Raw genomic sequence first — 24,801 nt, 5'->3', positions numbered from 1 at the left:
GGCAGAATAGCTTAAGCAGTTTTAGGCTGACATAATTTTCATAATCAATCAACGGCATATTTTGAGCAGCAACTGAGTTCAAAGCACAGGTCTAAGCCCTTGGGAGAATTCAACTGCAGTAGTACACACCATCCCTATCCTCACCGTACTTACAATATAATAATACCGATAGTAATAATAATACTATCACTTTGCATTTGTATAGCATTTGGTTTCCCCAAAGCGTTTCCACAGCAATGACTTCATTTTGTCCTCCCTACATTCCTGAGAGGAGGGACAAGAGGTACTAAATCCTCATTTTACAGATGAGGAAACTGAGCCCCAGAGAGGTAAAGTGACTTGTTCATGGTCACCCAGGGGGCCACTATGCCTTTCCAGAATGGGACTCGGCCGATATTAAATAATAATAAGTGGTAATAATAATAACAGTAAGTGGTATCTGTTAAGTGCTGACCATGTGTCAAGCACTGTACTAAGCACTGGAGTGGACACAAGACAGGACTCTCAATCCGAGTAGGAGGAAGCCCTACTTGAAGCCCCATTTTATTGATGAGGAAACTGAGATCCAGAGAAGGGAAGTGACTTGCCCGAGGTCACCCAGCAGACCTGGGATTAGGACCCAGATTGTTCCGACTCCCAGGCTCGGGGTCTTTCCATTTGGCCGTACTGTTTCAGCCGGCCCTGCGGTCCCCCCATTCCCGTCCCGTCCCTGGGCCGAGGGTGGCTGGAGGATCCGTGTCCCCCAGGGGCCAGGGCTTGGGCCTCCCCTCCGATCATCTGATGTCGGCATCTACCGGGCTCACCCCCACTCCCCACCGGAACCCCGCCAAGACGGGGGTGAGCGTATGGTACCCCAGCCCTGTTGCCACCTCGGTTTCCCTCTCGGGAAAGTGGGCAAGGGCAGACCGGGCCAGCCTCTGTAAAGACAGAACACAAGCTTCCTCCTAGTTCCGCCTCGAGAGTCTCTCCGAAGGGAGAAGGAGCATAGCGGAGGAGATGAGATGGATTAACCCGGAAGAAAGCAAAGGGAGACTTGGGGGGAGGAGGTAGGGAAAGACATGTGGGGAAGGCTGTTTCCCACAAGCCTTTGCCTGAGCTTGCTTCGGGCAGCAATTCCGAACTCTTTCAAGCATCGACAGCCCATTTTCCTCCGACTTTGCGGAGCACACGCTGTTCAGATCTCCTCATTAAGGATCAATTACCGGCCAAGGAAACTTCAGTTGTTTTGGAGTTGTTTGAGCCAAAAGAGAAAACATAACAGCCCTCTAACATGTTGTCAGGGTTTGTTTTGGGTGGGTTTTTTTTTTTTGCTTGTCCGCGTTTCTTCTAATAAAAAAAAGTATATTTTATGTGCACATCCTCGTAACTCCCGGAAAAGCTGAAGGGGTTCCTCTTCGGATCTGGCCAACAGCAATGGCCCCGGGGCAGGGCTGATCTGGGAAAATTTCAGGCCAAATTATAAAAGATAACAAAGCTGAGGTGCTGAGATCCCTTCGGCTGGCAGCAGCGGTGGCGGTGGGATGGCGGGGGTGAGAAGGTCAGATGCCCAGCCCTTGGCTGCCTGGGTTAGCCGGGTGCCCCAATATCCACCCTACTGTGTCCCCCACACTGGTCAGAGAAGCTCTTCTGGGAACTGGGAGCGGCCTCCTTAGGGGAGACCATCTCCAGTCCGATCCACGGACTCCTTCCTTCTCTCTCCCGGCAGAGGACGGGAGGGGGCCTGGGAAGAGCTCCTGCCTCGGACCCCGGATATGAGGATGGGGTAAACTGAGGTAGAGGGAGGGGCAGATGGGGAAGCCACGGGCCCCAGTGGAGTCTGCAGAATCTCAGTTCAGAGAGGGATCGGGAGATTCAATCAGCGACTCGGGTCTTGCACCCTCACTAACTGCTCCGGCCTGGTTCTTTAAGCACTTCAGTCAGTCAGTCAGTCAGTCGTATTTATTGAGCACTTACTGTGTGCAGAGCACTATACTAAGCATTTGGGGGAGTATGGTATAACAATATAACAGACACATTCCCTGCCTACAACGAGCATAGTCCAGAGGGAGAGACAGACATGAATATAAATAAATAAGTGATGGATATGGACCTAAATTGTGTGGGATGGGGGGGGGATGAATACAGGGAGCAAGTCAGGGCCACGTAGAAGGGACTGGGAAAGGAGGAAAGTGGGGCTTGGTCAGGAAAGGCCTCTTGGCCTTCCTCATCTGCTGATCTGTACTTCCTCCAGGCTGCGATTTATTCTGCATCTATGCCCCTCACCAGATTATAAGAGCCTAGAAGACAGAGATGCAGTACGGCCCAGCAGAAAGAGTCTGGGTTCTAACCCTGACTCCGCCTCTTACCTGCTGCGTGACCCCGGGCAAGTCACTTCGTTTCTCTGTGCCTCAGGTCCCTCATCTGCAAAATGGGGATTCAATCTCTCTGCTCCCACCTACTTTGAATGTGAGCCCTCTGTGGGCCTGCAGAGCCGGGGGGCTTCTCCCCCACAGGTCCAAGAAGCTGAAAGCCAAGGAACTCTCCCGCAGGACCCTAGCAGAGCTGGAGGCCAAGGTTCTCTCCCCAAGGGCCCGAGGAGCCGCGTCCAAAGCGTTCTCCCCCAGGGCCCTGCAGAGCCAGAGTCACCAGGGTCAATTTTTCCCATCACGGGCTCAGCGGGGTGGAGTTGGGGGGCCAGGAAGCAGCAGGCAGAGCCAGAGGTGAGGGACCGAAGAACCGAGGCTCAAGCATTCGATTCCACGGCGGGAGCAGGGACCAGGTCCGGGGGCTCAGAGAGAAACACAAGCTGGAGAGGTCGGGATCCCCCTCCCTGCCCGGGCCCTGTCGCCCTGCCAACTTTGAGAAAGTCACCCGGCCCACCTGGGCCTCGGTTTCTCCATCTGTAAAACGGGGATAATAATAACACTCTCTGGGGTGTGAAGCCCTTTGATGGGCCCAGATGAAAGTCTCCCTCAGACTGTCGCCATTAGAGCTAATAACCGAACCGACACGCTCATAACCCGCTCTTTGAAAACGGGCCTGACTCACCCTGTTTACCGTTTGGGCTCTGGGAGCAGGTGGCCGGCAGAGGCTGGGGGCCGGGCGGGAGGTAAGGAGGGGGCTTGTGGGGACACAGATGGCGCCCCCCAGCTCTGTTTTGGCCGCAGCCCCCCACCCTGGAAGGGGTCTCCCTCCGCCGTGGGCTGCTCTGACTTGGTGCCCTTCTCCTCACCCCGCACCCCCTCCCCTCCCCAGAGCCTCCTCTGCGGGCTCATGAAGGCCCGGAGCCCCTTCTGCGGGCTCATGGAGCTAATCAGAGTTGTTTAGGAACATGTGGGCAACATGGGGTCGTGAGTCACCGTGTGGACGGACCCCGCCCCTGGCCCGGTCGGCCCACGGCCCCGCCGGGGACCTTGGCCCGGCCTGGGAGAGGTGCCCGGTTATGGTGGGGCTCTCCCATGGGCCCCCACATCTGTCCAGATGCTGCAGCCTCCAGCTTCCCCCCTTCCCGGGAGGGACCAGGGGTCCTGGGTAAGGGGGGGAGCGGTGCCTGCCAACTCTGCCTTGGGACTGTGAGAGACTCCCAGAGGGGTGGGGGTCCGCAGCCCGGGTGGGGGTCACCCGGGACGGCCGATGTCCGGCAACTCTGGGGAAACCATCCTGGCCAGACCTGGGTCCCATGACCAAAGGTCCCCCCATACCAAACTTGCCCCCACCATCAAACATTCATTTAATCATATTTCTTGAGCACTTACCGTGTGCAGAGCACTGTACTAAGCGCTTGGGAAAGTACAATAGAGCAATAAAGAAATAATCTCTGCCTACAACAAGCTCACCATCTGGCGGGGAGACAGACATCAATACAAGTAAACAGACATCGACACTGAGCTGCTCTCCTGGCAGAGGGGGATGTGGGGCCGACTGCCCCAGAACCCGGCTTCCGGCCCGTGCCCCTTCCGTGCCCCAGACTCATTCCAGAAACAGCCCCAGCCCTGTCAATCCATTAATCCATCCTATTTATTGAACACTGATTGTGTGAAGAGCATTTAACTAAGTGCTTGGGAGAGGACAATAATACTACTAATAATAGAAAAAGAATAATGGTACTTGTTATATGCTTACTGTGTGCTGAGGCACTGTTCTAAGTGCTGGGTTAAAGACAATTTAATCAGGTTGGACACGGTCCCTGTCCGTCATGGGGCTCACACTCTTAACCCCCATTTTCAGCGGAGGCAACTGAGGCCCAGAGAAGTTAAGAGACTTGTCCATAGTCACACAGCAGCCAAGGGGCAGGGCCGGGATTAGAACCCAGGTCCTTCTGACTCCCAGGCCCGTGATCTAGCCACTAAATCATGCTGCATAGACGAGGTAGCGACGAGGTGAACAGGAGGGACCGACAGACATGTGCCCTGCCCACACTGAGCTTACAGTCTAGAGGGAGGAGCTTGCAACCCTCCAGGGGGAGGACCAGTTTGAGCATTTGGGAGGACACCCCTTCCCCAGCCCACTCACCCCGACTTGTTTCTCTGCTCTTCAGGGTTCTGACTGTACCTCTGCCTCCCCTCCTTCGACGTCAGACGGTCAGAGAAGGTTGCTCTGGTGATTAGGCAGTGTGGTCCAGTCGAAAAAGAACTCACCTATTAACTCAATAATCCTCTCCCAACCTCTCGGTCCAGTGCCCTGCACACAGTAGGCTCTAATCAATCCATCAGTGATATTTACTGAGCGCTTACTATGTGCAGACCACTGTACTAAGTGCTTGAGAGAGTACAACAGAATTAGCAGACAAATTGGAAGGCAGGGATTGTTTCTATTGACTATGGTGTTCTCCCAAGTCCTCCCCCAGATGATCGCGGGCTTGAGGCCTGCTTCTTCGGATTTAGTCTGACCTGATCATCTGGAGTGCCCATCCCAGGGCTGATCGCCTTGAATGAGTGTTTATCGCAGTGCTGATCACCTTGAGTGAGTGTTTATCCCAGTGCCGATCACCTTAAGTGTCTATGCAAGTGCTAACCGCCTAAGGTGAGTGTCTACCCCAGTGCTGAAGCCTTAAGCGAGTGCCCATCCCAGTGCTGATCGCCTTGAGTGACTACCCCAGTACTCAGCACAGTGACTGTCATAATAATAATGTTGGTATTTGTTAAGCGCTTACTATGTGCAGAGCACTGTTCTAAGCGCTGGGGTAGTCACAAGGGAATCAGGTTGCCCCACGTGGGGCTCACAGTCTTAATCCCCATTTTACAGATGAGGTCACTGAGGCACAGAGAAGTGAAGTGACTCGCCCACAGTCACACAGCTGACAAGTGGCGGAGCTGGAATTCGAACCCATGACCTCTGACTCCAAAGCCCGTGCTCTTTCCACTGAGCCACGCTGCTTCTCATCAAGCGAACCAGATGAACCCCTCAGGAGGTTCAGCGGGAATCAAAAGAGAGGAATGTGGTGGAAGCAGAGGAAGACCCCAGAGCAAGGCAGGCGGGTCCCCCACCAACCAGAGACCCCTCCCCATGACCCCCGGCAGGCAGGGGGACACCCAAGCATCTCCAGGCCAGGCCGGGTACATAGAGTTTCCCCAAAAGGAGCCCCCCACAAGCTTAGTTCCCCTGTCTGCTGACTGCAGAGATAACTTCCCACTATGGGATCTGAGAAATCATAATAATTGTGAAATTTCTTCTTCTCGATAATAATAATAATGATGATGATAATAGTACTCGTTAAGCACTTACTATGTGCCAGGCACTATTCTAAGCGCTGGTTAGATATAAGATAATCGGGTTGGACAGTTCCTGCCCCACATAGGGCTCACAGTCTCGTTGTGGGCAGGAACGCGTCTGTTATATTGTTATATTGTACTCTCCCAAATGCTTAGTAGAGCGCTCTGCACGCAGTGAGCGCTCAATAAATACAATCGACTGAACGAGGCCCAGAGAAGCGAAGCGGCTTGCCCAAAGTCTCAGAGCAGACAAGTGGCGGAGCCAGGATTAGAACCCGGGTCCTTCTGACTCCCAGCCTCGTGCCCTAACCATCTCTACTTCACACTCCCTGCTCAACTGCATATATTTTCATTACCCTGTTTATTTTGTTAATGAAATGTACATCGCCTTAATTCTATTTATTTGCTATTGTTTTAATGAGATGTTCTTCCCCTCGATTCTATTTATTGCTATCGTTCTCGTCCGTCCGTCTCCCCTGATTAGACCGTGAGCCCGTCTGAGGGCATGGACTGTCTCTGTCTGTTACCGATCTGTACATTCCAAGCGCTTAGTACAGTGCTCTGCACATAGTAAGCGCTCAATAAATACTACTGAATGAATGAATGAATGCTTAGAAGGGTGATCCACACTCGACCGACACTTTACCAATTCCGCTGCTCGACCGAGCTCCCTTCGCAACGCGGAGGTGAAGAAGATGAAGGAGAATGGAGATGGCCTTCTTGGGATGGACGTCCTGGGCGAGAGACCAGTCATCCTCGTGTGACCCCTTCACCCCCAGCCTCTCCCGCGGGCCCCACCAGGAGGCAAGTCTGAAGTTGAGCCGCCAGCCCCGGCTGGCTGGGGGCGGGGCAGGGGGAGAGAGGGGGAGGGCGGGCAAGCCCCCGGGACGTTGGCCCCGAGCCCCCGGACGCACCCCAGGACTCGAAGCCCGGGCTGCCTGCCTGCCGACACCACTGGCCTCTCCTAATGACCCCCTGGGTTTATATAGGGCCTTCCTTTCAGGGAGCTCAAAGCGCCCTCCCGTCTCCCGTCTCCCCTCTTCCTGTGAAGTCGGGTGGGGGGGGGTCACCCCGTTTTAAGGGGGGGGAAACTGAGGCCCGGAGAGACGGAAGAACTCTCCCCCGGGGCGCCGCTGTGAGTCAGCAAACCTGGAACTGGGACCGTGGGAATGGCGAGGTTCCTTCAGAGGTCAACCGGTCCACCCTCCCTCCCACCAGGTAGGGCGGCCCTAACCCACCCGGCCAAATGGGGTTCGGAACGGAGTCCAAGCCTCCTGTGATAAGTGGTGTCGACGGTCCTTCTTTAACTCTGACTTTAATCCCTCCTGCAGCAGAAAGTCGGGAGACGAACAATACCAGCTCTTTCAAGGTTGGATGTCTACAGTCACCGCCCCACTCTGCCTTTATCTTTTACTAATAATGGCAATAATAATAACAGTATTTGCTCAGTGCTCCCTACACGCTGAGCACTGTACTGCACACTGGGGTGGATAAAACGAAGCATGACGCGGCATGGCTAAGTGGACAGAGCACGGACCGAAGAGTAGGAAGGTCATGGGTTCTAATCCCGACTCGGCCATTTATCTGCTGTGTGTCCTTGGGCAAGTCGCTTCACTTCTCCGGGCCTCAGTTCCCTCATCTGTAAAATGGGGACTGTGAGCCCCACGTGGGACAGGGACTGTGTCCAACCCAATTTGCTTGAATCCACCGCAGCGCTTAGAAGGGTGCCTGGCACATAGAAAGTGCTTAACAAATATCATAATTGTTATTATTATTATTATTAATAATAAAATTAATTCGGGTCAGACACAGACCCTGGCCCAAAGCGGGAGGGAGTACAGGTATTTAATCCCCATTGTACAGATGAGGAAATTGAAGCACGGAGTGGTTAGGTGATTTGCCTAAGGTCACACAGGAGAAGCACGAGTTCTGGCCCGGCGCTTGCCGGCCACGCTCCGTCTCATCCTATCTCACCTTGCCCAACGGGCCCTTTGGCGAGCCAAGGGAAAAGAGTGACCATGGAGCAGGGTGCTGCACACAGCCAACAGGTGTGTGTGGCGGGGGGTAGGGGAGGGAGGGCCCTGGAGCCTGGAGGACCTCGGAATACAGAGGCATCATCACGCAGCTGCGAGGCCTGGTGGGAGCTAGGCCCCGTTCCCTGCGTGGATCACCCGCCCCTGCGATCGAGCCGGGAAACAGAGGAGCGCAGCAGAACGCCCCCCGCCCACAGCCCGGCACGGGCCCCTGCACACACTCCCAATGCCCCCCAGGACCCCCAGACCCCCCAGCCCAGGGGGGCGGCCCTCCGAGCGTAATGGTCCCCCGGCTCCCGGGCCCGGCCGACCGGCCTGCCGCCGCCCCCCGCCCCGGGGATGGATGAGTGCTCGGAGTCGGGCTGGGGAGGGGGCCGCCCCCCGACAGCGTCCCTGAGCTGGCGCCCCCCTCCCCACAGGGACCATCCTCACCGCCACCCGGGAGGACAGGGGGAGTGAGGAAGCGGAGGGGCTGGGGGGGCAAGGGGAGGGAGGAGAAGGGGATGGGGCAGAGAAGGGGAAAGGGTGGAAGAGAAGGGAAGGGGGGAGGAGGTCAGGCAGGATGGGGAGAGGGGGAAGGGAAAGTGGGGGAAGTGAGGGAGCCTCTCGGCCGTCCGCCCCAAGCTGGCTGGGCGGGCCTGGGAAGGCCGGCAGGCCGGCCGAGTGGTTAGTGTCAGCCCGACAGGAGAAGCTGCCCCCGTCTGCCGGCCCCCTACTTCCGGCTCATCCCAAGGGCCTTCCCCAGGGAGCTGCCCTCCTTATCGGCCCTCTCCCCACCCCAGCCAGCCATCGATAGCATTTGCTGAGCGCTTCCTGGGTGCACAGAACTGAACAGAGCACCTCCACACCCCCGTCCCGATTTCAGCAGGCTGCTCAGAGCCCTCTCCAAGGGGAAACTGAAGCAAGGAAGGGAAAAAGTGCTCCAACCTGGATTCAGTCAGGGCCGGTGGGGTAGGGACGGCAGGTGGGACAGCACCCGCCTGACCGTCCTCCACCTCCCGCCCAACTCGAATCTCTTTTGGCCAACCACCGGCCACCACTCCCAGGGCCCCGGGGACAAATCCGTGAGGTGGACAGGCAGGAGGGCGGTTACCTCAAATACAAACCCACCCTGGGGGGCCAGAGCCTCCTACCCTCTCTCCGCCAGGGGCCTGGAGCCCCCAAGGTCTCCCCGCATTGGGCCGGGGCCCGGTCCAGCCCAGAACCCCAGATTCTGGGGGGCATTAGCCCGCTGGGACCCCAGAGACCACCAGCCCCCCACCCTGGGGACCATGGACATCTGGTTGGCACTCTAGGACCATTCACCTTTCTCCCAGCAGTGGCACGACCCCCGCCCTCCATGTTCTCTTCCCCCCACCCCTTTTGCCCGGGGGGGCTGCAGCAGCCGGGCTGAGGGAAAGAGCAGACTGGCGGCAAGCAAGGGTTCTGGAAGTCCCGTGGCCAGCCTGGGGCTCACGTGAGAAGCATCATGGCCCGTAGAAGCAGCCCAGCCTAGTGGAAAGACTTCAGGCCTGGGGGCCAGAGGACCAGCACTCTAATCCCGGCTCTGCCAAGTGCAGACTGTGTGACCTGGGGCAAGTCACTGCACTTCTCTGGGCCCCAGCTGCCTCCTCCTCCTTCCTCCAATTTAGACTGTGAGTCCCACTTGGGACAGGAACTGTGTCCGACTGATAAAACTTGCATCTACCCCAGCACTTAGAACAGCGCTTGACACAAAATAAGTCCTTAGCAAATGCCATTAGCAAATAATGAAAATAATGACTGTTATACCACCTTGGTCTTTCATAACATACTCATTTCCAAAGTGCTGTCAAGTGACCTACCTCATTTTGGTCCCCCACATTGACACTGTAAGGAAGGGAGAAAGGTAGGTATCATGACCCCCATTTTGGGGATGAGCATACTGAGATTCAAGGAAGTTAAATGACTCGTCCAAGGTTATTCGGCGGCCGGTGATGGACCGTGGGGCCGAACCCGGACCCTCCTGCTTCGGGCCCGAGGCTCTTCCGCCCATCCTGCTGCCTCCCCTCGCTTAACGCAGCCCAAGGCCAGCCAGGGGAAAAGATGGAAACATTTAGGAACTTCAGAGGATTAATTTCACAGAGTTGGGGGAGGAACAGGAGTGCTGGGGATGGGGGAGGGGTCTTGGGCGGGATGGGGGGAATCTCCAGAAAAAGTGAGAAAGGAGAGGAAAGGTGGAGAGTGGCAGGCCGGAATTAGTCCAGTGCTCTGCACCCAGTAAGCGCTCAATAACTGTGAATGAATGAATGTATCTAGGAGAGAGAAAAAAGATGGTTTTGTTCCTCCGAAGACTGGCTAACGGAGCACTGTCTAAGTCGCTGGCCGGCTAGGCTAGTTAGGACCCAGAAGGGGCCATGTGCACCCGTAAACCCAGACACGTGCAGATGATGCAGGGCGAGGTATAATCCCCCTGTTCGATAGGGGAATTACGGGGTCCAAAAACGAGGGGCTGTTCTGCTCTGCTCTGTTTCCCGTGATTTATTGGTGGCTCGTGCTAGCTGGCTCCAGGAGACCTGGACCCAGGAAGGCAGAAACCATCATTTGTTCTAATAATAATAATAATAATGACGTTGGTATTTGTTAAGCGCTTACTATGTGCAGAGCACTGTTCTAAGAGCTGGGGTAGATACAGGGGAATGCAGCGTGGCTCAGTGGAAAGAGCACGGGCTTTGGAGTCAGGGCTCATGAGTTCGAATCCCAGCTCTGCCACTTGTCGGCTGTGTGACTGTGGGCAAGTCACTTAACTTCTCTGTGCCTCAGTTCCCTCATCTGTAAAATGGGGATTAAGATTGTGAGCCCCACGTGGGACAACCTGATTCCCCTATGTCTACCCCAGCGCTTAGAACAGTGCTCGGCACATAGTAAGCGCTTAACAAATACCAACATTATTAGGTTGTCCCACGTGAGGCTCACAGTCTTCACCCCCATTTTACAGATGAGGGAACTGAGGCACAGAGAAGTGAAGTGACTCGCCCACAGTCACACAGCTGACAAGGGGCAGAGTCGGGACGGGATGCCGAAAGCCTCCCGGAGCTGCCCTGTCACCTGGTGCCGAATTGTACATTCCGAGCGCTTAGTACAGTGCTCTGCACGTAGTAAGCGCTCAATAAACACTGTCGAATGAAAGAAATGATCGCGAGGGGGGTTGGGGGCTCTGGGAAAGGCTGGATGGCGATGGGCTGCCTTGACACCTAGTGGTCATTCAATCGTATTTATTGAGTGCTTACTGTGTGCAGAGCACTGTACTAAGCGCTTCGGGGGGGGGTGGTCTGGGAAAGGCTGGATGAAGTAGGATGCCCTGCCGCCTAGTGGCCGCGAGCGGGATTGAGAACTCTGGAAAAAGGCTGGATGGAGGTTGGGAAGCCCTAATAATAATAATAATAATAACAATAATAGCATTTTTTAAGGGTTTACTAAGTGCCAAGCACTGTTCTAAGCGCTGAAGTACATCCCAGGTAATCAGGTTGGACTCACACGGGACCGTCTTAAACCCCATTTTCCAGATGAGATAACCGAGGCACAGAGAAGTTAAGTGACTTACCCAAGGTCAAAAGGCAGACAAGTGGCGGGGGTAGGATTAGAACCCACCTCCTCTGGCTCCCAAGCCCCTGCTCTTACCACTAGGCCACGCTGCCTCCCCCCTTCTAGATTGTGAGCCCGATGTGGGCCAGGGAGTGTCTTTCTCTGTGGCTGAACTCCCTCCGATTAGACTGTAAGCCCGTCAAAGGGCAGGGACTGTCTCTATCTGTTGCCGATTTGTCCATTCCAAGCGCTTAGTACAGTGCTCTGCACATAGTAAGCGCTCAATAAATACGATTGAATGAATAAATCCGATTGAATGAAGGAATGCTGCCCTGCCACCTGGTGGTCGCGAGGGGGATTTGCGGCTCTGGGAAAGGCCGGATGGGGTGGGATGCCCTGCCACCTGGTGGTCACGAGGGGGATTGGCAGCTCTGGGGGATGCCCTGCCACCTGGTGGCCACGAGGGGGATTGGCGGCTCTGGGAAAGGCTGGATGGGGGGTGCCCTGCCACCTGGTGGTCTCGAGGGGGATTGGCAGCTCTGGGGGAGGATGGCTGGGGGTGGGCCGCTCTGCCACCTGCTTCAATCAATCAGTGGTATTTATTGAGCACTTACTGTGTGCGGAGCACTGTACTAAGCGCTTGGGATAGTACACTACAACAGAGCTGACAGACCTATTCCCCGCCCACAGCGAGCTCACAGTCTAGAGGGGGAGAAAGACACTTATAGAAATAAACGCATTTATAATAATAATAATAATAATGTTGGCATTTGTTAAGCGCTTACTATGTGCAGAGCACTGTTCTAAGCGCTGGGGGAGATTCAGGGTAATCAGCTTGTCCCAGATGAGGCTCACAGTCTTAATCCCCATTTTACAGATGAGGGAACTGAGGCATAGAGAAGTTAAGTGACTTGCCCATAGTCACACAGCTGACAAGTGGCAGACCGGGGATTCGAACCCATGATTTCTGATTCCCAAGCCCGGGCTCTTTCCACTGAGCCATGCTGCTTCTCAGCATTACCGATATGGACACACGTGCAGTGCGACTGAGGGAGGGGTGAATAACAATAATAATAATATTGGTATTTGTTAAGCGCTTACTATGTGCAGAGCACTGTTCTAAGCGCTGGGGGAAATACAGGGGCATCAGGTTGTCCCATGTGAGGGTCACAGTCTTAATCCCCATTTTACAGATGAGGGAACTGAGGCAGAGAGAAGTGAAGTGACTTGCCCACAGTCACACAGCTGACAAGTGGCAGAGCCAGGATTCGAACCCATGACCTCTGACTCCCCAGCCCGGGCTCTTTCCACTGAGGCACGCGGGTGAATCGAGGGAGCACAGACGTGCACGACGGTCTTTTTTTTTTATAGTATTTGTTAAGCACCTACTATGTGCCAGGCACTCTTCTAAGCGCTGGGATAGATACAAGGTAGTCAGGTTGGACACAGTCCCTGTCCCACACGGGGCTCACAGTCTTTATCCCCATTTCACAGATGAAGGAACTGAGGCACAGAGAAGTGAAGTGACTCATCCAAGGTCACCCGGCAGACAAGTGGAGGAGCCGGGACTAGAACCCAGGTCTTTCTGCCTCTCAAGCTCAGGCCTCTATCCACTAGGCCATGCTGCTCTGCGTCCAGGAAGTCCTGGCGCCATGAGGATTAGCACCACCTGATGCCTCAAATGGTGCCAGCCGCTTCTCTCAGCTTCTCTCTCCCCCGGTGCCCTGCTGTCCTCTCCTCTCTTGCCCCCAGATGGGGACGCTACCCTGCAGTGCCCATAGGGAGAGGGACCACAGGTCGGGGGGAAAGGGCAGGGGTCCAGGCAGCCTCCCCCTCGGCCCAGCGAGGCCTCCAAGGCTCTATGTGCGACTGCCACTGGCCGGGCCTCCGACCGAGCCACCCCCCGCCCTCCTCCTCATCCTCCTGCTTCTCCTCGTCCCCCTTCCCTGCTCTCCTCCTCTGCCCTTGACCCCAGATTTCCCATCACGCTCCAAAGGGCCCAGTGATCTTATCTCCCTCATAAAAGCCTTCCCGCTGAAGCGCAAGCTGATTTCCCACCTGAGGCCCGCTCTCGGCCTTTCCTGCTCCCCCTCACCGGGTGCCGGGGATAGAGAGGGGGGCCTGGCAGGCCACGTGACCCGGTGGAAAATGGGGACCAGCCCGCTCCCCCACTCTCCGCCACACACTGCTTCTCTGGACCTCAGGGCCCTCAGCCCCCCGCATCCCACCTCCTAGGCCTCCGATTGGATCGCGCGGACGTCCCAAAAGTCCTCCTGCTCTCACAGCTCGGCCAGGGGTTTGAGGACGGTCTTTCGTGGGGGGACAATGAAGTCTGGAGGGAGGGGTGACAGCATTAACAGGGGTGGGGGGCTAGGTGGGTTCCGGGTGGGACTCAAAGGGCTCCGGCCTCAAGATCATCTAGAGTGAAGTAGAACGGCCTGGGGGTCCCAAGACCTGGGTTCCAGTCCCATCTCGGGCTCTTATCAGCTGCACGACCTTGAGCAAGTCACTTCACATCTCTGTGCCTCCATTTCCTCATCTGTAAAAGGGGGTTGAAATGTCTGTTTTCCCTCCGACTAAGACTGGGAGTCCCACGTGATAGAGAGACTGTGTCCAACCTGATGAGCTTGGATCTTCCCCGGCACACAGTAAGTGCTTAACAAATTCCACAATTATTGTTATTATCATTATCATCATTATCAACAAGGAGCATAGGACTGTGTGTCAGGAGACTCAAGTTCTAGTCTCAGCTCTGCTTCCGGTCTGCTGTACGTGACCTCGGGCAAGTCACATAAATGCTCTGGGCCTCAGTTTCCTCTTCTGTAGACTGGGGCTTAAACCCCTCAGGCTGAGTGGTCTTCCCCGGCTCCCCGACTGAGCAGCTCTCAGTGCCGGGGTGGAGGCTCCTCCTCCCCAGACCCCCCGCAAGGTGTCACGGCACCCTAGCCCCCGGCCCGGCCCCAGGCCTCCCGGGGAACACCGTGGCTGCCTGCTGCCCGGAAGGAGCGATTGACCGAGCGGCCCACCCGCCTCTGGGGAAGGGGAAGCTGCAGATGGCATCACGGCGGGCCGCGGGGGCTCAGGGGAGGCACGATGGGCTAGAAACCCTCTTCTTTCTAGGTCACCGCCGGCATCCGGCCTGGATCGGGGAGCCGGCGCTCAGTGAAGGGCAGCAGGGGGTCGGGGGCCGTTGTGGGCAGGGGATGTGTCTCTTATATTGTTCTACTGTCCTCCCCAAGTGCTTAGTACAGTACTCTGCACACAGTAAGCGCTCAATAAATACCACTGACTGACTGACTGACTGGAAAAGTTGCCAACCCGGCCAGGGCAGGGACAGAGTGGCTGCCCGACCCTGGCCCGGGGACTGGGACAGCGGACTCTGACTAGCACCACGACTAGCACTGCCGATGCCTCACGAAGTATCGCTCGCTCCAGGTAGCACAGAGAAGCAGTGCGGCCTAGCGGGTAGAGCCCGGGATTGGGAGTCAGACGGATAAGAGTTCTCATCCAGCTACGCCCCTTGTCTGCTGTGTGACCTTGGGCAAATTACTTCGGTTCCCTGGACCTCAGTTGCCTCTTCTGTAAAATGGGAATTAAGGCGGCGAGCCCCATACGAGTCATGGACTGAGTCCGATCTGACTAGCTTTTACCTACCCCAGTGCTTAATACAGTGCCAGGCACGTAGTTAGTGCTTAACCAATACCATTAAAAAAAATGGGGCAGAGACAATGATGTAATTAAAATCCCATCTCCTCCAAAAGGCCTTCCCTGACTAGGCCGTCATTTCCATAGTTTATTTACTTATATTAATGTCAGTCTCCCCCTCTAGACTGTAAGCTTCTTATGGGCAGGGAACATGTTTACCAACTCTCCCAAGTGCTAACTACAGCCCTCTGCACACAGTAAGCGCTCCACAAATATGACTGAACCTGGGGAGACGGAGGAGAAAGTAAGCCCACAAACTCTGCCCTCCTGCTCCCACTCCCCAGATTCACCTTGGGTCGATTCGGGCTTCCCCATCTCCAAAGGGTCCCCGGAAGCCCCAGGGTCTCCCGGGCGGCCGACCGGCCCCTCCTCCGTGGTGACGACTGCGATGACTGAGGTGACTGTGGCGACGACTGTGGCGACTGGTGACGACTGCGGTGGTTGTGGTGACGACTGGGGTGACTGTGGTGAGAGAGAGCAGGACCCGGAGCCAGTCGCTATAGGGGAGGAGCGGAGCCTGCCTGTCTGCCTTTCCCTGCCCCCCGACAAACCCTCCCGAAGAGGGCCAGGCTGGCAGCATCTCGGGACAGCATGGCGGGCGGTGGGCGGCGGGCATCGGGAGGGATCCCGCGGGGTTGGCAGGGGCAGGAGGGAAGGGGAAGGGCGGTCCCGTCAAGGATCTCAGGTCATGGGTGTCCGGATTGGCTAACGGATGAGCGCTGGGGCCTGAGGTAGGATGTGGGCCCAAGGGAGGGGTGCCCTCAATCTCCCCGCTGTCCTAGGGAGCCCCATGCCGGCCAGGGAGCCGAGGGCTTCCTCTCCCTCACTGGAGGGAAAGCGGCGAGGAGCGGGGCGCGGAGCGGAGCGGCCCGGCTGGGAAACAGATGCTCCTGACGGCGCCTCGGTAACTCCAGGGATAAGGGGTTGGCGGGAATGGGTTCGCCTGCCAAAGGAGAGGACGGGAGTAAGGAGGGAAGCCCGGCTCTGCGATCCCCTCCCCGAAGAGGAGGCCTGAAGGCAGGGACAGATGGCCAGGAAGCCCCTCTCCCCCTCCCTCCCCGCCTCCCACTGCCCTGCTTTTCCTCAGTGGGCAAGGGGGAGGCCGTCAGGGCAAGGAGGAAGAGGAGCCTGGGCCCTGACCAGGGGAGTGAGGAGGCAGAGTGACGGCATTGCTTCCGGGTCAGCTTCTGGGTCAGCGTGGCTGGAGGTCGGGAGGACGGGCACAACCCCACAGTCCAGATCTGGAATTTATTTATTCGCAGTAATGTCTGTCTCCCCCTCTAGACTGTAAGCTTCTTGTGGGCAGGGAATGTGGCTACCTACTTCACAACTTTTATTCATTTTAATGTCTTTCATTCAAATTAATGAGAAGCAGTGTGGTCTAGTGGATAGAGCACGGGCCTGGGAGTCAGAAGGACCTGTGTCCTAATCCCAGCTCTGCCCCTTGTCTGCCGGGTGACCTGGGGCACTTCTCTGTGCCTCAGTTCCTTCATCTGTAAAATGGGGATAAAGACTGTGAGCCCCAAGTGGGACAGGGATTGGGTCCAATCTATCTTGTATCTACCCCAGTGTTTAGAAAAGTGCTTGGCACATAGTAAGCGCTTAAGAGAGGACACAGTTATTATCATTATTATGTAGCTTTCCCTCTGGGTCTCCGTTTCCTCATGCACAAGACGAGGCCTTGTTCGCCCTGCCTGGGATGAGGGACCGTGTCTGATCATGTGTCTACTCCAGTGCTCGGCCCATAGCGAGCGCGTAATAAATACCATCCAAAAAATTAGATACATGCCCCACCCCTGAAGCTGGCCGGAGAATCTCTAGAGATTCTAGAAGCCCTGGAGGGTTACGCGCAAGGGTATCGTAGCCTTTGAGGTCGGCACCAATCATCCGCATGATCGACTGCGGTATTTATTAAGTGTCTATTATGCACGGAGCACAGTGCTAAGCACTGGAGAAAATGCAAAGGAAACAGCTCAGGACCCCAATCCAAGATAAGACACGTTGAAAAATGAAATGAAAACTAAAACAAAAAATAGGAAATATTAAGAATCCCAGAATTCACAACTCTCACGTTTCAACTACTGTGCTACCGCGGTCCTGGTGCTGGCTGGCCGTCACAAACCCCCGGGCCAACCAGCGCCCTAAATTGGCAAGCCAAAGGAGGGGCCCAGTCCAGAAAGTTTAATGGGCCCTCTACTCGCCGCTCCCTCCTCAACCTGCTGCCCTTGTCTGAGGGGATTCTTGTTCTATCTTCGTTCAAAATTTCCCCTAGATCTCTGAGCATCTGTCTGCCAGGCTTGAAGCAGGAAAACATCAGGGTTGCCCCCTCCTACCCACTACCAGTGCAAGAGAGGGCAGAGGCCACAGCAGAGCCTGATAATTCCACCACCTCGGGCACGTCTGCTTCTTTGGAACGGATGCTTCAGATGGCTGCCTGCCCGCCCTGGCCCCCCCCGGCCCCCGCCACTGGATGTTTCAGATTGGGGTTTCCCCGGCACTATATTGAGCTGTTTTCCTTCTCCTCTTCCAGGTGGCAGGTCCCGCCCGGATCCCTGGGAGCCGCTTGTTCTGAACCCAAGCCCGTTGGCCGGGCCCCGAGACCCTGATCCGATCCGGCTTGATGCCGGATCCAGGGAGGCCCCGCTCTGACCTTCCCCGCTGTGGCTGCTGCTCGCCCTTCTCGATGAGCCCCGAAGTAGGCACCGCCCTGGGACCACCGTGCTTCCCGCTGGGCTTCCCGCGGCTTCCCATGCTTCCCAGATGGAACCTCCAGCTGGCCCGCTAGGAGCACGGAGCAGGCTAGGTCTCCCAGAAGGACAGGGACAGAGCACAACAGATCACCCCTCCCCCCACCTTCAAAACCCTCTTAAAATCCCATCTCCTTCAAGAGGCCTTCCCTGACTTAGCCCTTACATCCTTTCGTTGTGGGCAGGGAATGTGCCTGTTGGTTGTTATATTGCACGCTCCCAAGCACTTAGTACAGTGCTCTGCCCACAGTAAGCACTCAATAAATCCGACTGAATGAATGAATGAACCTGCCCTCCCCTCTGCATCCCCTACACCCTCAGCTCTGTCCCCTTTAAGCACTTGATACTCACCCCACCCTCATTTAAATAATCAGTCACATTTATTGAGCACTTTCTGTGTGCAGAGCCCTGGGAGAGTATACTAGGACAGAGTTGGTAGATATGTTCCAGAAGAAGCAGCGTGGCTCAGTGGAAAGAGCACGGGCTTTGGAGTCAGGGCTCATGAGTTCGAATCCCAGCTCTGCCACTTGTCAGCTGTGTGACTGTGGGCAAGTCACTTAACTTCTCTGTGCCTCAGTTCCCTCATCTGTAAAATGGGGGTTAAGACTGTGAGCCCCACGTGGGACAACCTGATTCCCCTATGTCTACCCCAGCGCTTAGAACAGTGCTCGGCACATAGTAAGCGCTTAACAAATACCAACATCATCATCATCATCATGTTCCCTGCTCACAACGAGTTTCCAGTATAGCAACCGGACCCTCAGACCCACAGCCCTTATGCACATATCCGCAATTTTATTATACTGTCCGTCTCCCCCTCTAGATTGTAAACTTGTTGAGGGCAGAGTTTCTGTTGTATTGGTCTCTCCCAAGCGCTTAGCACAGTTCTTCTCACACAGCAAGCGCTCCGTAAATACCACACCTCCCGATTCCCAGCCTCAGGCTCTTTCCACTAGGCTTCTCTGCTCTTGTCAGAAAGGTAGTCCGTCACCCACCCAAACACCCCCAGTTGCTGGCCTCTGGTGGGAGGGAGAGTGGTCTAGTGGAAAAAGCCTCAGGTCGGGGAGGTCTAATCCCAGCTCTTCCACTTGCCAGCTGCGAGACCTTGGGTCAGTCACTTAACCCCTGTGCGCTCAGTTTCCTCAGCTGCAAACCAGAAATAATAATACTCGGACTCTCATGGGAAGGCAGTGAAGACAAAAATGAGATTAAATAAAATGAAAGCGCTTTGGAAAAACACCAGCTTCCCCACCGAGTTGAGGTGTGATTAATCCAACACCTTTCTCCGGCCAGAAAACCGGTCGCTTTTGATTCAAACCGAGAGATGTTGACCAAGCGCTGTGTCGAGGACGTGTGGAGGCTGTTGCCCCTCTGGGGGGGACCTTTACATTTCCGATTCTGAGAGAGAGGGACTTTCTGCTCTCTAATCGGAACTTTGTCCTTTAGGTCCCTCAGATCTCGTTAACCCTAACGGGCACAGGGAGAGGACCAGAGGAGCCCCCGGAGAGATCCTCGAGAAGCGGCGTGGCCTAGGGGATTAAAGCCCAGGCCTGGGAATCGGAAGGACCTGGGTTCTAGTCCCGGCTCTGCCACTTGTCTGCTCCGAGGTCTCGGTTGAGTCGCTTCACTTCTCTGGGCCTCAGTGGCCTCATGTGGAAAATGGGGATTAAGACAGTGAGCCCCACGTGGGAAGGAGACTGTGTCCAAACTGATTAACCCTCGCGCTCAATACAGTGTCTGTTACATAGTAAGTGCTTAACAAATAACTTTTTTTAAAAAAAGAGGATAAAATTCCAACTGGTAAGAGATCCCCCTTGGAGAGGAGATCCCCAAGGCGACAGATAAAAGGGCAGGCAATCCCCAACCCCAGGAGGCTGGCTTGGGTCACTGGGAGTCGAGCTGAGAGACTACTGTGGTTTTCACTCTCTTACTTTTCCCGCACCACCCTGGTCAACTCCACTTTCTTCAGGCGGCTTCTAGGCCGGTGAGCCGAGCTTTCCCTTACGGGGAGGGGGCTGGCGAGGAAGGGATCTGGAGAGAAAGGAGCCGGGGGGTTGAGGGGGAGAGGGGGTACAGCAGGAGAGAAGGAGGGAGCTGGTCCAGAGGAGCAAGGGGGAAGAGGCAAGAGAGAGAGCGATCCGTCCCCAGACCCCGTCTTGGGGAAGAGAGTGGCCGTACTGGTGGGAATTGGTCAGGTGCGTGGGTTGGAATTTCCCATAAGCCCCCAGCTCCTGGCTCTGTGCCTATAGTAGACTCCTGCCGTGGTCCAGCTGGGGACACCCCCCTGGGAGCCTGAGAAAAGCGGGATTGCGATTTGTCAGAAGAAGGCACGGCCCCCGCCAGGCCCAAGCCGATGGATAAGGAATAATAATAATAATAGTAGGGGTATTTGTTAAGCGATTGCTACGTGCCAAGCACTGAACTCAGCACCGGGGCAGAGGCAAAGTTACCGGGCATGCTAATTAGGCTTTGAAAGGGAGGCCCGGCACTCAAATCCTCCCGTTTTCCCTTTTCAAAAACACACAGATGATCTACATGCCGTCCCCTAATGCCAAGCTGGGTTTGAAGTTGGGCCGCTGCAAAAGCAGGGGGGAAATCCCCAAGGTGGAAATGAAGGTTCTGAAGCATGAAAACTGCTAACAAGGACAAAAAGGAAACGGAGAACCGCTCAAAACAAGAACCACCGGGCCGGAGACCGTGAGGATCACTTTCAGAATGAGATATTTTCCTAGCACTGGCTACCGAATGGCTTATCCCGGCTGGACCCCCCCAACCCCTACCCCTTCCCCAATCGCCGGCCCCTGCCCCGCCCCACCAGAAGACCGGGTAAGAGGTCACTCAAATTTCTTTCGAGGAAATTTAAAGCATTTCCCTGGAGTTTTCATCACCCGAGGGTCCAGAAGAGGCATTCTGAACGATGGACACTTATAGACCCATCAATCAATCGATCGCTGGGTATTTATTGAGCAAGCGCGAGATGTGCAAAACAATGGACTTGGGAGAAAATGATGATGATGATTCTTTATGAAGCACTTTCTAGGTGCAATCAATCCGGAGCGTTTTCCAAGCACCTACTGAGTGCAAGCACTGTACTAGGCGCTTGAGAGAGCACAACGGGGTACGAAAGAATGGAACACATTAGCTCTCTGCCTTCATGGAACTGCAAGCACCGATGTAAGCACTGGGGTAAGTACGAGATACTCCATCAAACTTATCGAGTGTTTACTGTGTGCAGAGCACTGTGCTAAGCACTTGGGAGAGTACAATATAAGAGTCAGAACACACATTCCCAAGATAACCGGTCCCAACAGATTACCGTGTCTCACAACAACAACGATAGTAATAATAATAATAGTTGAGTGCTGACTATATGCTAAGCACTGGGGAGGATACGCGATAAACGGGTCCCACAGGAGGTTCACAGTTTAGGTAGGAGGGAGAACAAAGATTGAATCCCAATTTTGCAGATGAAGAAACTGAGCCTCAGAGAAGTGAAGTGACTTACCCAAGGTCACAAGAACCCCGACCCACTGACTCCCAGGCCCGGGCTCTTTTCGCTAGGCTGCGCGGCTTCCCTAGCTTTCCCAAGCGCTCGGCACACAGTGAGCGGTCAATAAAGACCACTGATTGACTGACCGATTAAAACCACCTTCCTTCCGGATGGTGTAAACCAGCTCCGCACCCCATTTTGAGGTTGCTTCTAAACTGTCCAGCGGAAAGTCCACTGGAAGTTGGGGAGGTGCCCTAAAACAAGGATGCCACTTGGCCTTGAGAAGGCTCGAGACCCTCACCCTGTAGATCACTCCTGTCAGCTGTGTGACTGTGGGCAAGTCACTTCACTTCTCTGTGCCTCAGTTACCTCATCTGTAAAATGGGGATTAAGACTGTGAGCCCCACGTGGGACATCCTGATTCCCGTGTCTACCCCAGCGCTTAGAACAGTGCTCGTCACATAGTAAGCGCTTAACAAATACCAACATTATTATTATTATTATTATTACTCCTTGTTGGCAGGGACCGTGCCGGCCAACTCGGCTGTACCGTAGTCTCTCGGGGGCTCGGTCCAGTGCTCGGCACACGGTAAGCGCTGAATAAACACGATTGATCGATCAACCGATCGATCCCCGTGGTCCCGAGCTCCGGCCCCACGCCCCTCTGATATGAGCCCGTCGCAACCGGGCTCCAGATCCACGGCGTGATGGACCGTCCTGGCTGTTTCCAAATTTGCCAACAGCCAAGCTGCTCCAACCAGAAAACGTCTCGGCAGACTGCTAGGCCCAGGAGAGAAAAGAGAAAGTGAGATGGTTGGCCGCTTCCTGCCACACGCACGGAGGGTGTTGTGGTTTGGGGTGATTTCTGGTTTCCGTGTTTGACAACCTTAACCCTCCGCCCCAGCTTTCTCTTTCCCCCTTAGCTGACATAAGCTCACCCTCCATCCTCCGGGTGGCGAGACGCCCGGTCCTAACCCCCGGGCTTCGTGTCCGGCTTCAGGTCCTCGGCCGGGAGCTCCGCCACCCCCCTCCGAACGCTGACGGTCGTGCCCCGGGAGGGATCTCTGCACCTGAGGACAGTTCGTTTCCATCCCCGTTTCCTCCTCCCTGGCAGTTTGGGATGTGGGAGGGCCTCCTCTCTCGCGGTAATTGCAGTTCTAAATTTATCTTTCTGATAGCTAAGCGGCGCATGCTGCTTTAAGCATATAAGAAAAGCTCCCCACGAAGAGCAGCCTGTTTCTGAACCCCTCGGCCCACAAACAAAACAAAACAAAACCCAAAAATCCCCAACAACAACAACAACAACAACAACAAAGACTTCCTGGCTTTCCAGTGAGACGAGTACAGGCTTCCCGACCGGATGCAGGCGGAGTGGCGGGTCCAGGGGTTTGGGAGGAAGAGAAGAAGAGGGGAAGAGGAGGAGGAGGAGGAGGAGGAAGAGGAGGAGGAGAAGGAAGAAGAGGAGGCAAGGAGGAAGGACAGCTGTTGGCTGGAGTAGGGACCCGGGACAGTCATTAAACTGCTGAAGAAAGGGAAAGCCCACGGATCTGGCCCTCCGGCCTCTCTCGGTCAAGCATTCGTCCCCTCCGCCCCTTCCCCGCCGTCCAGTTCTGCTGCTGACCACCCCCTCTCCCCCCCCACCACCCTCTCAGCCTTAAAGCAGACCTCGGTTTCCCCTCGAAGTCCGGCAAAGCCGAGCATCGCCAGTCCTCCCACCCCGTCAGGGCCCAGCGATGCGCCGTCCCTCGTCCTCAGGGTCTCCTGGATCCCCAGGCCGATTTTCCCCCAAGCTGCCGTCGAGGCGGGCTCTGAGGGCAATAAGGGGCTGCGGGTTGAGATCTCCCCCTGGCCCCAACGGGCAACTCGGGCCACCACAGGAGGCGAATCCTGATGGAGAGGCGGGAAGTGTCAGGGGAGCCGTAGGGGCGAGACAAAACTTTCAGGGCGGCTGCCGGGTAGCCACTTCCCCCCTGCTTGGGTGGACCGCTCTGTCGCAGGGGGGTCCGGGCCCGAGGCTCCTGTGGGCCGGCACAAGAGGTGGGAGGGAGGAGGAGGAGAAAGATAGGGAGGGGAAGGGGAAGAAGGAGAAGGGTCCAGGGGGAGGAGGCGGCGAGCAGGCCCTTGGGGAGGGATCAGGTTGGGTTTCAGGGCCATCACCGTCCTCCGGCCGGGGGCCCTGGCCGGTGCCACTTTCCGACCCCGGCCCCTACCAGCTCCAGCCGACTTCGGGGGAGGGATGGGGAAGGGGATGGGGAGGGGGCGGCCCGGGAGGACCGGCCCCCGCCGAGGAGTCGGGGTCAACTGCCGGTGTTCCGCCGGAGTAAGTTGCCACGCTATTTCATCACCATCATCATCTCCATCATCACCCTCATCACACCTAAAGGCAATGGGGCACCGGGGAGCGGGGGGGGGGCGCAAAAGGAAAGTGGGGGGAGGGCCTCAAAGGGATGGCCCAGTACAGCCGGGAGAGGTTGCGGGGGGCGGGGGGGCTTCCAGGTCGGCCGACGGGTCCGGGGGCCGAGGTCCGGACCGCCCCCACCCCCACCCCGGACAGGCCGCGGCTTCGGGGCCGGGGTCAGAGTCCCACTCCGCAGCGGCGGGAGGGGGGGGTCCCGGGAGACCCCCTCCCCCCGGTGCCAGGCCCACGGGCGACCGGAGGGGCCCCGGAACTTTTCCCCTCCCGGGCGGCCGGGGGGCCGCCGGGCGGGAGAGGCCCCGCTCACTCACCGCAGTCGGCGCAGAGGATGCGGCCCACCTCCTTCTTGAGGTTCTTGGCGTTGGTGTCGAGGGGGGCGAAGGCCGTCTTGAAGACGAGGGGCTGGTCGGTGGGCTCCAGGAAGAAGATGTAGCGCTGGTTCCTCTGGACCGGGGCGCAGGAGCCCACGCTGATGAGCTGCTCCCGCTGCAGGCCGCCGCTCCGGAGCGCCCACTTGTCCAGCACCTTGACCAGCGCCACCGGGCCGGCGGCGGGCGCGGGCTCCCGGGTGCCGTTGGGGCCGGCCGAGGGGGCCAGCCCCTGGACCTTGCCCTCCACCACCACCGGGGCCCGGTAGGCCTGGTCCTGCACCGACCTGAGGCTGGGCGAGTAGCAGGCCAGCGACACCCCGAAGAGCAGCATGGAGAAGCCGGGGGTCGGGGGGCGCCTCATGCCGCCGGCGGGGGCTGCGGCTGCAGCGCGGCGGGAGCTGCTGCTGCTCGTGTCGTCGCTGCTGCCGCTGCCGCTGCCGCTGCTGCACCCGCTGCTGCTGCACCCTCTGCTGCACCCTCTGCCGCCGCTGCGGCGGCCCGCAGCTTCCTCCTCCTCCTCCTCCTCCTCCTCCTCCTCCCCCGGTGTCGTCGGTGTGGGCGCTGGGCGGCTGGCTGCCGCAGCCGGACAGGCCATTTGGGGGGCTCCGCCGCCCCGCCGCCCCGCCGCCCGGGGCCTGGGGAACCGGAAGCGGCGTAACCGGGGCGGGAGGGGGTGGGGGCACGGGCAGCGCCGGTCAAACCCGGCCCGGGCCGGTCCTGGGGGGAGGGGCGCGCCGGGGATGCGGACCGTCCCCCCCCGCCGGTCACCCCGTGGCTCCGGGAGAGAGGCGACGGCGGCCCGGGCC

General features: G+C 56.8%; 1 protein-coding gene across 1 annotated transcript in view; it reads right to left on the bottom strand.

Moving 5' to 3' along the window:
- NRG2 (neuregulin 2) overlaps positions 1-24,381 on the bottom strand; it is a 94,524-nt gene extending 70,143 nt beyond the window's left edge. Inside the window, exon 1 of the mRNA XM_029053487.2 lies at positions 23,936-24,381. Within this exon, the coding sequence (XP_028909320.1) occupies positions 23,936-24,356 (421 nt within the window). The 5' untranslated portion in view covers positions 24,357-24,381. The remainder of the gene's footprint in view (positions 1-23,935) is intronic.
- Positions 24,382-24,801: the final 420 nt, after the last annotated feature.

The sequence above is a fragment of the Ornithorhynchus anatinus genome, chromosome X2 (assembly GCF_004115215.2).
Source record: "Ornithorhynchus anatinus isolate Pmale09 chromosome X2, mOrnAna1.pri.v4, whole genome shotgun sequence".
NCBI classification, from domain to species: domain Eukaryota; kingdom Metazoa; phylum Chordata; class Mammalia; order Monotremata; family Ornithorhynchidae; genus Ornithorhynchus; species Ornithorhynchus anatinus.
Note: the sequence above shows the minus strand (reverse complement) of the source record. Positions and strands in the feature narration are given on the sequence as shown.